The 12,570-nt window shown below is 43.8% G+C and overlaps 2 protein-coding genes across 2 annotated transcripts in view; one reads left to right on the top strand and one right to left on the bottom strand.

Moving 5' to 3' along the window:
• The first annotated feature begins 1,824 nt into the window (after nucleotides 1–1,824).
• Nucleotides 1,825–3,211, top strand: cldn23l (claudin 23-like). The gene has a single exon (XM_029714196.1). It carries the CDS (start codon nucleotides 1,864–1,866, stop codon nucleotides 2,527–2,529), a length of 666 nt encoding a protein of 221 aa, XP_029570056.1. The 5' UTR covers nucleotides 1,825–1,863; the 3' UTR covers nucleotides 2,530–3,211.
• A 6,788-nt stretch (nucleotides 3,212–9,999) lies between these two features.
• The window catches only part of LOC115162587 (connector enhancer of kinase suppressor of ras 2), an 88,305-nt gene continuing 85,734 nt past the window's right edge, over nucleotides 10,000–12,570 (bottom strand). The window contains exons 20-21 of the mRNA XM_029714039.1: nucleotides 11,161–11,342; nucleotides 10,000–10,695 (exon numbers count right to left, since the gene is read on the bottom strand). Of these exons, the coding sequence (XP_029569899.1) occupies nucleotides 10,261–10,695; nucleotides 11,161–11,342 (617 nt within the window). The 3' untranslated portion in view covers nucleotides 10,000–10,260. The remainder of the gene's footprint in view (nucleotides 10,696–11,160; nucleotides 11,343–12,570) is intronic.

Below are 12,570 nucleotides of genomic sequence, written 5' to 3'. Positions count from 1 at the left end.
CTGTTCCTCACTATCCCTACCAAAAAGGGACACCTTAGCCAAATACATTTAAACTCAGTTTTTCACAATTCCTGACATTTAATCCTAGTAAAAAAAATCCCTGTTTTAGGTCAGTTAGGGTCACCAATTTATTTTAAGAATGTGAAATGTCAGAATAATAGTAGAGAGAATTGTTTATTTCAGATTTTATTTCTTTCATCAAATTCCCAGTTGGTCAGAAGTTAACATACACTCAATTAGTATTTGGTAGCATTGCCTTTATATTGTTTAACTTGGGTCAAACGTTTCAGGTAGCCATCCACAAGCTTCCCACAATAAGTTGGGTGAATTTTGGCCCATTCCTCCTGACAGAGCTGGTGTAACTGAGTCAGGTTTGTAGGCCTCCTTGCTCGCACACGCTTTTTCAGTTCTGCCCACAAATGTTCTATAGGATTGAGGTCAGGGCTTTGTGATGGCCACTCCAATACCTTGACTTTGTTGTCCTTAAGCCATTTTGCCACAACTTTGGAAGTATGCTTGGGGTCATTGTCCATTTTTATGGCGGTTTTGGAGCAGTGGCTATTTCCTTGCTGAGCGGCCTTTCAGGTTATGTCGATATAGGACTCGTTTTACTGTGGATATAGATACTTTTGTACCTGTTTCCTCCAGCTTCTTCACAAGGTCCTTTGCTGTTGTTCTGGGATTGATTTGCGCTTTTCGCACCAAAGTACATTCATCTCTAGGAGACAGAACGCATCTCCTTGCTGAGCGGTATGACGGCTGCGTGGTCCCATGGTGTTTATACTTGCGTACTACAATTTTTTTTCTGAGATCTTGGCTGATTTCTTTGGATTTTCCCATGATGTCAAGCAAAGAGGGACTGAGTTTGAAGGTAGGCCTTGAAATACATCCACAGGTACACCTCCAATTGACTCAAATGATGTCAATTAGCCAAACAGAAGCTTCTAAAGCCATGACATAATTTTCTTGAATTTTCCAAGCTGTTTAAAGGCACAGTCAACTTAGGGTATGTAAACATCTGACCCACTGGAATTGAGATACAGTGAATTACAAGTGAAATAATCTGTCTGTAAACAATTGTTGGAAAAATGTCTTGTGGCATGCACAAAGTAGATGTCCTAACTGACTTTCCAAAAGTATAGTTTGTAAACAAGAAATTTGTGGAGTTGGTGAAACACTTAGGTTGGAGTCATTAAAACTTGTTTATGTAAACTTCCGACTTCAACTGTATGAATATACATGCACTCACACACACTCATTGACTAATGTATCTTTCAATCCGACGTTTCTAAGTGTAATAAAGCGGCTGTGAGACTGGCCAGGTTAGTGTATCTTAGCAACAGAGGGGCATCTAGATTCTCCTAGACTCCAGCAGACCACTGAAGTCATATGAGCTCGTTCTCACTCTCTCTCTCTCTCTCTCTCTCTCTCTCTCTCTCTCTCTCTCTCTCTCTCTCTCTCTCTCAGCCCAGTGAGGCGTGAAGGATGCTTAGAAGACCACAGCAAGGTAAAGGAAACCATTTAGATCTGTCACGTAGACAGTTATAAGACCATTAGATCTCTCAGAGATGGGGATGAAATTCAGCACGTTCCAAATCAGGTCAATTGGAGGTTGTGGTCAGAAGACAGTCAGTCATACTTGCGTCAGTGCAGGTTTTGTACTGGGTGAGGTAATGTCTTATGTCTCCTCTTTCCTCCTTGTAGCTTGACGGTGTCCTACCTCAAGGTGTGACCGACGTCTACTGTCTGTGACTCACCTGGCTACCATCCCAGATCCACCATCCATCCTTTTTCGAACATTACCCAGAAGCCCATCCAGAACTCCATTACCCAGAAATTCCTCCGAAACGACCCAGCAGCAGCATGCAAACCCCGGCCTCCATGGTGATGGGCATTGTGTTCGCCCCTCTGGGCCTGGTGTTGGTCTTCATGGCAGCCATCACGCCCCAGTGGAGGGAGGGGCAGACCCAGCTAGTGGGTGTGGCCGGGGCTGAGCCCCGCCTCCTCCTGCGCACCGATGGCCTATGGGAGAGCTGCCTACAAGTGGCCCACTCAGAGCTGAAGCAGTGCTGGCCAGTAGAAGGCGCCTACCAGAGCGACCCACAGGTGAGGCTGGCGCAAGGCCTTGTGCTCAGCTCCTTGTTCCTGTGTGGTGCGGGCATTGTGCTGGCCAGTGTGGGGGTGAGGTGCTGGACCGACCTGCCCCTGAGAAGCGTGGTGGCGGCGGGTGGCCTGCTAGTGGCGCTGTCAGGCCTGCTGAGTCTAACCGCTCTGGGGGTGTACACACACAACCTGGGAATACTGGGGATGGAGCAGAAACCCCCCCACAGACCTCATCATAGGCTGCCCCAGCTCACTCTGCACCCGGCCGGGTCACTCTACTTCGGCTGGGTGGGGGGATGTGTACAGGTGCTGGGGGGGGTGGCGCTACTGCTCAGCTTCAAGATTCGGCCCAGATGTCCCTCCTGTACCTCCTGCTCACAGCTGAAGAACAAGCAGGACACAGAGGTGTATGACATCAGCTGTTAGTGGAGACTGGGGGAGAGTTACTGTGAGTGAAGATGATAAATTGGATTTACCCTTAACACTACAAAGCCAAGCCAAGCCGAACCGAGCTGTACTGCAATTGCTTGGTATGTTTCCACCATAGTTGCTGGAACAATGCTGGAAAGGACATTGTGAAAAGAAAATATCTAAGCCAACACAGTAAGGTTCAGGTCGGCACCAGGGGCAGACTGGGACCAGAAATTGTCACTGGCATTTCTAAAACACTGGCCATTGTTTTCCCCGAGGCCCCCAAACCGGACAATTTTTTCCTTGAGGCTCCCATTATTAGCTAAATAATGATCAATTTGTGCAAAAAACCCAAGCTAGAAAGGGATACTGGTCTAAAAATGTACCCGAAAAGCCAGCTGGCCATTCTGCCCCTGGTAAACACAACAGTATGAAAAGGGTATTTGTGGATGGTTTGGGTTCAGTGGTGGGAGTCTTTTTTGTTCGTTTGTCACTAAAATATAATTGAGGGTGTATGAAGGATGATGAACTTTAACTTTTGTAAAGGAAGCTGTATGACACTGTTGTATTTTACTTGGAGATGCTAACCTTCAAAAACGATTAATGTTGCCTTTAACTGCAAAAAAAAGTATAGAACTGTCACAAAGCAAGGTTTTGATGTCAGCCTTGTAGGTCGTTGTAGTAGCCTACTACCCATGCCTTTGCCAACTCTTTGCCCTTTGTCTAATACTATTTCTGTTTTTCTCTTTCTTTCCTGATTTTCATTAAGTCATAGTTTCTGTCGGACACAATATTTGAACATACAGTAGACCCTACTACTTCTGTGTCAAACTAAATGTATATGATTTAGGGATAATCTTAGATCTAAGGGCATATTTAGCCAAGCTTTAGAAGCAGTGTTAGTTGTTTACCATTTTTGACAATACCTCAATAAAGAATAAAATCACGAATTGTATAGAATTTTAAGTCAGGCATACATTACAGATGCCAAATCCTATTGATAACTGTGAAGATTTTATCAAGATGTTTATACTGTTTGTAGTGTAGAGATAATATAAGGGGAAAACATATTATTTCTATGTCATTTGGAACTGTATAATAGTTGTCAGTATGTAATGTATGACTACTATGATTCTACTGTGAATAAACAAGGTTTGTTAACTGTGCAACAAACACTGTCATCGGAGTTTGTAATGATTATTTAGTCAAACTGTAATATTCACAACTCACACTGTCAACACGTTAGCACTGCCATGGTTGAAAAGCCAACATTAACAGTGTCTGTGTGAAGACGGAACTGGCATGCACGCACGCACACGCACGCACACGCACGCACATGCACACACGCACACACACACACGCACACACCTTCCATTCATTCAGAAGCTAGCAGAGGTAGAAGATAATATATAACAGAATACAATGCACATCATCTCGGAAAGTCAGAACTAAAATCTTGCGTAATTGCATCAGATGCTCGATTAAGTTCTGGGGGCAGACTGCAGACTTGTTAGAACATTTAAGTGGAAGCAGGGCGGTAGCTCCACCCCCTCTCTTTGCAAGGTATGGGCAAGGTATGGGCAAGGTATGGGCCCAAATGTCGCCTCCCCTTCTGAAATTCCAAAGCTGCAAACACCTGCGAAATCTTGATTTTTCCAAATGATCGAGAGGGGTCCACCTCATCTCTCAGGCCTCTCATTTCTCAGGCCTCTCTCTATACTGACACCTACTGGAGACCTCATTGCTCCGGCCCCTCCCCCTCATCTTTCAGGCCCCTCACATCTATCAGGCCCCTCGCCCTCATCTCCAATGCCCCTCTCCCCTTGTCATCATCCAACATAATTTATATTTCAATAATACAAAATATGGTTAAAGTCGTTGTCTCCCAAATATAATTAAATAAACAAGGCAATAAAAAAGGTAGATAGTGACACTAACAGCCCTCCATGAACTAAAAGACTTAAGCATATAAAGCAGGAACAGTAGGATATTATGGTTCAGATAGGCAAATCGAAATTAAGTTTAAAAATATATGGCTGCTACTGTGACCCATAGAACGAGAAAGTAGTCACAAGCCAATAGAAAGAGAAGCATCCAGGAGCTAATTGAAAGAGGGGATTTGTTTTCCCTGGGCAGTTCGTCACTGAGCGCCTGAGAGATAAGGGGGAGGGGCCTGAGAGATGTGGTCTCCAGTAGGTGGCAGTATACAGAGGAGGCTGAGAGATGAGGTCTCCAGTAGGTGGCAGTATACAGAGGAGGCTGAGAGATGAGGTCTCCAGTAGGTGGCAGTATACAGAGGGGGCTGAGAGATGAGGGGCCTGAGAGATGAGGTCTGCAGCTAGAGCATTGAAATATTAGTGTTGAAAAACCTGTGCACTCCTGTGGTGGACTTATTGCATCCCATGTCCTACAATACCAGTTGTGTTAAATGCGTCTTTCCACAAGAAATTGCAATGCACAGATTGCAAATATCTGAAGAACTCACATCACTGACCTATGGGACACAGAAATCCATATCCATTGCGAGAAAAGTGATTTCAAAATATGCCCCACTGAAACAGAATGGGTCATAGATATTTCTTTGAAACATGTGACAAGACCTTGGAAGAATCTAGCATGTACTTACAATTATAAGCCCTACTTAGATTAGGCTACACCTAGATTCCTGGCCCTGTATTCATAAAGCATGTAGTGCAAATCTAGGATCAGTTTACAGTAGACGTTCAGACCACCGGGACCTTATCATAGAGCAGTACTCCTACTCTGAGATGCTTTATGTTTACAGGTCCTGCTGTGTAACGGGCCATTTACACTAGGAAGTGCCAATGCACGGTGAAACATCGGAAGCCATTCACTTTCAATGGAAGGAAAGTGAGAGAAGCGGAGTGGGCGGGCCCATTGAGCGATGCGAGCATGAGCGAGGGAGCTGAACAGGGCGGGACTAAAGTTGGGGAAAGCAGAACTGTATTCAAATCCTCCGCAATATCGCGAGTGACCAATCAAAGCTCACCATAACGTCCTACTGGACTGGCTGACAACGGCTGTTGATATGTAGCACTACTTAGCTTGCTTGGTACCCGCATGATGGCGAGGCTAGCATGGCTAGGCGAGTGCCGCTTGTATAGTGTAAATGCTATGTAATCCTCTAAGCACAAGCTGCCTTCAGGGACTAACGATAAAGAAAACTAATAATAGGCTAACTTTCAACAGGCTGTGAAGTATTGTAGCCTAGTTAATTGAGCCCTATACGGACATCCTGTTTTGAAACCTGCAAAGAGGGTAATTATTAATGAAATATGTTTAAGTGCACATGGAACGGGTGGGTTTGTAAAGATATGCGCTACCACCTTTATCTTAATATTTGTGTTCTTGGCCCAGCACAAAGGTCCTTTTGCCAATTCACACAATGAGGAAGAAGTGCCAATAAAAACCCAAACACATTGCTGATCAAAATTCATACACACACACACTGGCACCCGTCCTGTCCAATGACATTTACAAGTTTTTGTCAGGGAGGTAACCATCACAGCAGTGGTGTAGTGGTGCCTGGAGAAGTGGGTATACTCTAATTTTGCCAACAATTTTCCAAACGGCCCACCCGGCGAAGGAAAGGCGCCCCATGTTAAAAATTCTATAACAGTGACATACACTCTGGATGACCTAAAATTATAAATCCCATATTGGTCTTTCACAGTCAAGCCAACCTAATCTATACTGTGCAAATTGGCTAATAGTGGGCCTTTTATTGAGATAGATAAATGAAGCTGTCAACTGAGTCAGAAATCCACAGGTTTCTGATTTTCAAAATTGTTCAGGTTTTCGCTCTCAAAGTTAAACCACATCAGGGAGACCACTTTTGAGGTCTGGGAAGAATCCAATACATTTACTAGATTTTTTGGTGTAGTTACCCTTTAATTCAACTGTGCTGTTGTTTGTGTAGCACACATGAGCATTTACATTTAAAAAAAATTATATTTGATTTTTCAGGGGGTGCTGCAGCACCCTCAGCACCCTTACTTCCCGCGGCTATGCACGAGATGGAGTTTGCAAAACAAGTGGCCAAAGATTGATGCAAATAATCATGATATCATTCTGCCAGGAAGGCATATGCTACTTTGTAGCTAGTTAATATTTAATTCAGAACGTTTTGGAAAGCTTTTCCATCTACCAGAAGATGGTTAGGTCTATCATTATCATCGCTATATTTGTCCTGTTTCTTAATTGTTTGAAACCTGGATGTTTTACTTCATATTATGAGGCATGTCTTACCTTGCTGCAAAGTAGACTATAGCCAAAATCCCACCATAGAAACACTAATCCAATTATTTGAAAGACTTCCTCATATGGCTATTCGGTTCTATTGGTTTTCAAATGAACTTTCTTTCATTGTCTTTCTTTCATTGCATTATCCTAGTCATTTTAGCAACCCATGATAGTTGTTGCATCTATTATTTCACCTCTTTCTAAATTTAGAATGGATATTTCTATCTCTGTCTATGAAACCACTGAGCATTTTGGCATTTTAGAAACTTTCCTGGGGCCACGTTTCGGATTTTGCCCCAACAGCCGATTCAAATAACCAACTCATCATCAAGCTTAGATTTTTTTAAATCAGCTGTGTAGTGCTAGAGAAAAAAATGTAAACATGCACCCAGGGGGGTACCAGAACAAAGTTGGAAAACCCTGGACTACACCACTGCATGGCAGCGAGTGTCTTAGAGAACTATTTGAGGAGGAAACGTAGGGAACTAAACAATATTCAAACCTGTCAGTGATAAATTCTCTTACAGCACAGAAATGTTTACTGAACAAAGATATACAGTTCATGTAAGGAAATCAGTCAATTGAAATAAATTCAATAGGCCCTCATCTATGGATTTCACATGACTGGGCAGGGGCACAGCCATGGGTGGGCCTGGGTTAGGTCTTCCCCACAAAGGGGCTTTATTACAGACAGAAATACTCCTGTTTCCTCAGCTGTCCGGGTGGCTGGTCTCAGACGATCCCACAGATGAAGAACCCATACGTGAAGGTCTTTACACGTGGTCTACGGTTGTGAGGCCAGTTGGACGTACTGCCAAATTCTCTAAAACGACATTGGAGACTTATGGTAGAGGAATGAACATTAAATTCTGTGGAAACAGCTCTGGTGGACATTCCTGCAGTCAGCATGCCATTTCCATGCTCCCTCAAAACGTAAAAAGACATCTGTAGCATTGTGACAAAACTGCACATTTTAGAGTGACATTTTATTGTCCCCAGCACAAGGTGCACCTGTGCAATGATCATGTTGTTTAATCAGCTTCTTGATATGCAATACTGGTCAGGTGGATGGATTATCTTGGCAAAGGATAAAATGCTCACTAAAAGGGATATAAACAAATTTGTGCACACAATTTGAGAGAATTCAGATTTTTGTGTGTATGTAAAATTTCTGGGATCTTTTATTTCAGGTCATGAAACATGGGACCAACACTTTTCATGTTACGTTGATATTCAGTTCAATATATTTACTGATAAATTACATGGTAATATTGTATACAGCAACAACCTATTAACTGCTTGTTTGTTTGAGGTTGATTACCAAAAACAAGTAGGCACCATTTGATACTGGAGGTAACAATGTTGTTCCCAATTGTGTTGATTTCCAAAGTAATTATCAGTAGGTGCCCTCTGTTATCATGCAAATTCTTAGCAAATACCCTGTCTATACAGCCAAGTTACTCATTGTGTATTTATTCCTCATGGTATTACCTTTTTTTTCTTATGCATTGTTGGGAAAAGCCCATAAGTAAGCATTCCACTGTTAGTCTACACCTGTCGTTTACAAAGAATGTGACAAATACAATTTGAGAGTTTTACCACAACCTTGTCAACACTTTTCTCATCACTTTTTTCAGCAGTGAATGCAAAACAAAAGTCCCAGTTTCCACAAGACAAATATCAATACACATTTCATCAATAATTGTAATGCCATTTTATTGACAGTTTCATCATCACATAGGACATCATAACACACACAGCTGGAGCAGACACCCCCCACAGACCTCATCATAGGCTGCCCCAAGCTTACTCTGCACCCGGCCGGGTCGGTCTCCTTGTCTGGGTGGGGGGGGGGGGGATGTGTACAGGTGCTGGGTGGAACGGCGCTGATGCTCAGCTTCAAGATTCGGCCGAGACGTCCCTCCTGTACCTGCTCACAGCTGAAGAACAAGCAGGACACAGAGGTTTACGAGTAACTGTGCGTGTAGATGGACTGAAGATGGTCTTTGACCCTTTGAAGAACCCTTTTTGGTTACAGGTAGAACTGTTTTTGGATCAATGTAGAACCTTTTCCACAGAGGGTTCTACATGGAACCCAAAAGGGTTCTACCTGAAACCAAAAAGGGTTCTTTCTCCCTGGAACCAAAATGGGTTCTCCTATGGAGACAGCAAAATAACCCTTTTGTTCTAAGAGTGTAGGACAATGGCTACTTGAATGACATCATTAAACGTTTAGCAAATGTATGCGTTCATCATTTGTTCTTTACAGCATTCGCTTGCTCAGTCACCAGTGAGGATCACTATTGCTCAATCAGAATATATTGAATCAATTTACACTGAATGTACAAAACATTAGGACATGGACTGATCAGGTGAATCCAGGTGAAAGCTATGATCCCTTATTGATGTCACTTGTTAAATACACTTCAGATGAAGGGGAGGAAACAGGGTAAAGAAGGATTTTTAAGCCTCAAGACAATTGAGACATGGATTGTGTATGTGTGCCATTCAGAGGGTGAATGCGCAAAATATTTAAGTGCCTTTGAACAGGGTATGGTAGTAGGTGCCAGGCGCACCTACTACCAATGTCAAGAACAGCAATGCTGCTGGGGTTTTCACACCCAACAGTTTCCCAGTGTGTATCAAGAATGGTCCAGCACTCAAAGGACATCCAGCCAACTTGACAACCGTGGGAAGCATTGGAGTCAACACGGGCCAGCTTTCGACACCTTGTAAAGTCCATGCCGAAGAATTGAGGCTGTTCTGAGGGCAAAAGGGGGTGCAACTCAATAGTAGGAAGGTGTTCCTAATGTTTTGTACCATCAGTGTATTCAAGATGCATTGGACAAACCCAGCTGAAAACACGCACGTATGCACACACACTTGGGAACACATCTTGGAACCGTCTTCAATGTTAACCTCAGATTAAAATTAATAATTGTCTTGGATCTATAATAACAACTTTCATAACGTGGCAAGATCGGACCTTATTCTGTGCAAAAATACATACAATCTAAGTTTAAAAACGCCAATACATCTTGTTACATGACATTTAAAATTCTATGTACATAACAGGCATAAAGCACATACAAATATAATTTACCTGTAAAATGTCCTTTAAAATCTGCAATAATAATGCAATAGTAGAAAACTAAGACAGCCCATAATATCCCATGAATACAGTATATATATCTATCAATAGAGTGATACTTGGCAAAATTGTTATTTTTTTTTGTTATATGAATACCGAATTCAGGTTTGGATAGACAAAGCCGTCTTTCCTATATCAACATAAACCAAGCAAAAATCCTGAGGGGCCACACTTTTTACTGAGCAGAAAAATCTCCTGGAAGATATCACAGCTGTAACTAGAGTCATGAGTTTTTCCCTGCTTAGGTCATGTGGTTGGGAAAAACACCAGGCCCTGATAATAATCACTGATGGAAACTAGAAAGACCATCATCAGATCAGTCCATTGGTGTCTCATATGTAGAAGTAATTATCTGGGCTAGCTTGACTAGCTACGTCGGCTGTGTTGCTGCTCTGTTTGTCTGTGCTGCTCTCAGCAGTCGATGAGTGTTCCGACTGTGGCTCTACATCCAAGTCACCCACATTCTTCACCGGGCTTGACAACAACGGCTCCGCATCCACCAGCATCTCCCCGTCACTAAGGCTCAATCCACACACACCCCCCGTCTCCACAGCGACCTGCTTCCCGGGCGACGCTTCGGGGGGTGTGTCCTGGTCCTCTTTATGCCCCGCCCTTGCCTTGGGAACAGCTTTAGCCCGTTGGACAGCCAGTTTCTCGATCACCAGCTGAAGGTCTTCGTTATGTTCTTTCCACTGGCGGTACTTTTGTGACGTCAGGTCAGAGTCCTCCAGGACCTTGTTAATGACTTGGAGCTCCGCCTCTTTATCCTAGAAGCACATTCAGAACAGATGGGGTCATTCACATTTTTGCATCACAATAGTAAATTAAATGTTTTTATTAGTACACTATAACTAGGGCCAGGAGTTTTCCCTGGCTACGTGAACTGGGGCCATGAGTTTTTCCTGCTGCTATAACTGTTCCTTTCACAACATTCTAGGTCATGGGGAAAACCAATTGTGGAAAGAGATCTTTCAAAGACAACACAATTTAGAAAACAACATAGATCGAAGGCCACACTACGTGGAGTGAACGCTCGATTGTATGAAAGAGAACAAATGAAGACAACATTAAGAGCATACGGTCAAAAGTGAGACTACTTGTGGATATAATCCCACATAGGGCGCTTATACAAAAGCGTTCAAATAAGGAGTACACATAAGTAGCGATGTAGGTCAAGTCCAGCGGACACTGCTTAGCTAAAGAGGCTCTGAGCTCTGAGGGTCGACCCGAACCTTGAGGGTGCTCTGCAGCACGCGGAGCGCGTGGGCCTTCTCGTTGATGACCGGGTTCTTGTTGCGCCGGATGAAGGACTTGCGGAAGTGGTCGTGAGTTGTGAGCTTGTCGCTGCCGATCAGGGACACGCCGCCCTCATTCAGCCGGTGGAACAGCACGCCCATCTCATCCTCCGGAGCTCCTGGTGGGAGGGGGGAATGGGAGTAGAGAGATGTAGAGAGAGATAGAGATGTAGAGAGAGATAGAGATGTAGAGAGAGATAGAGATGTAGAGAGAGATATGTAGAGAGAGATATGTAGAGAGAGATGTAGAGAGAGAGATGTAGAGAGAGAGAGACACTTTGTCTTTCTTTAATGATACATCCTCATTTCATTAAAACTGTACCACCCCACCCTCCACCCCTCTTTAAAAAACAAATATCCCCTGTGCTGCATACTCACCTTGCCCTCTACCTCACGATACCAAACAAAATCACACATCACTATATCCAAAACCTCACCCCTTCTACAACCGTATATCCAACCCCTCTTCCCCAGCTATACAGATGGCTTCCCCGACACAATTTTTAAAATGATTTTATAGAACTCATTAAATAATAATAAAAGGTCTGTTATCGCCCCACCTTTGACCCTGTTCCTCCTTGTTAGCCAAATAGCCAACTTTGCCAGAGCAAACAGAAAATTCAACAACACACATTTGGCCTTTTCTTTATTCAAATGAATGTACCCCATTATAAACATCCCGACAGTGAACTCCACCCCCAACCTCTCACAAAGACAAACTCCCACAGGCTCGGAGTGTTAAAGTCCAACAAGTTCTCCACCTGGCCAGTCTTGACACCACTGCCTGTTGACAGCCCCTCCCAGTTCTTCTTGACCCACCTCTCCGAGCTCAGGTACACCCCCAAAATGTTAAAGCCCTTCACAACCCCACTGCAAATCCCACGCAAAAGAACACCCACGCAACACGCAAAAGAAGTCCAGTCCAATTATTCCCCAGACCTTTTTATAAAACTCCACTGTGAGTCCATCGACCCCCAGTGCACGGCTGGGGGGCAACAACTGGGCTCTGTCAGTTCATGGGACAACAGGGGAATGTCCATTTCATCCCTCTGTGCCAGAGAGAGCTTAGGGAGTTCTGCAAACAAAACCTGAGCACATATAGGATGACACAGTTCTGCCCTATAGAACGATATAAAACTCCACAGTCCGCTCCCGCATCTCCCACACCAGAGGTCACCCGCCCATCCGACATCCGCAGACAATGCATACCTTTGGCTTCGCCGCTCTGTCTTTTCAAACCAAAGAAGTAGGAGCTGGGAGCATCCATCTACTTGAGCATGGAGAAAGCTAGCTCTTACTACCTTTGCTTTAACCTGGAAAAAAACTGCCTAGGTCCCATAATTCAGC

Source organism: Salmo trutta, chromosome 25 (assembly GCF_901001165.1).
Source record: "Salmo trutta chromosome 25, fSalTru1.1, whole genome shotgun sequence".
In the NCBI taxonomy this organism is placed as follows: Eukaryota; Metazoa; Chordata; class Actinopteri; order Salmoniformes; family Salmonidae; genus Salmo; species Salmo trutta.
Note: the sequence above shows the minus strand (reverse complement) of the source record. Positions and strands in the feature narration are given on the sequence as shown.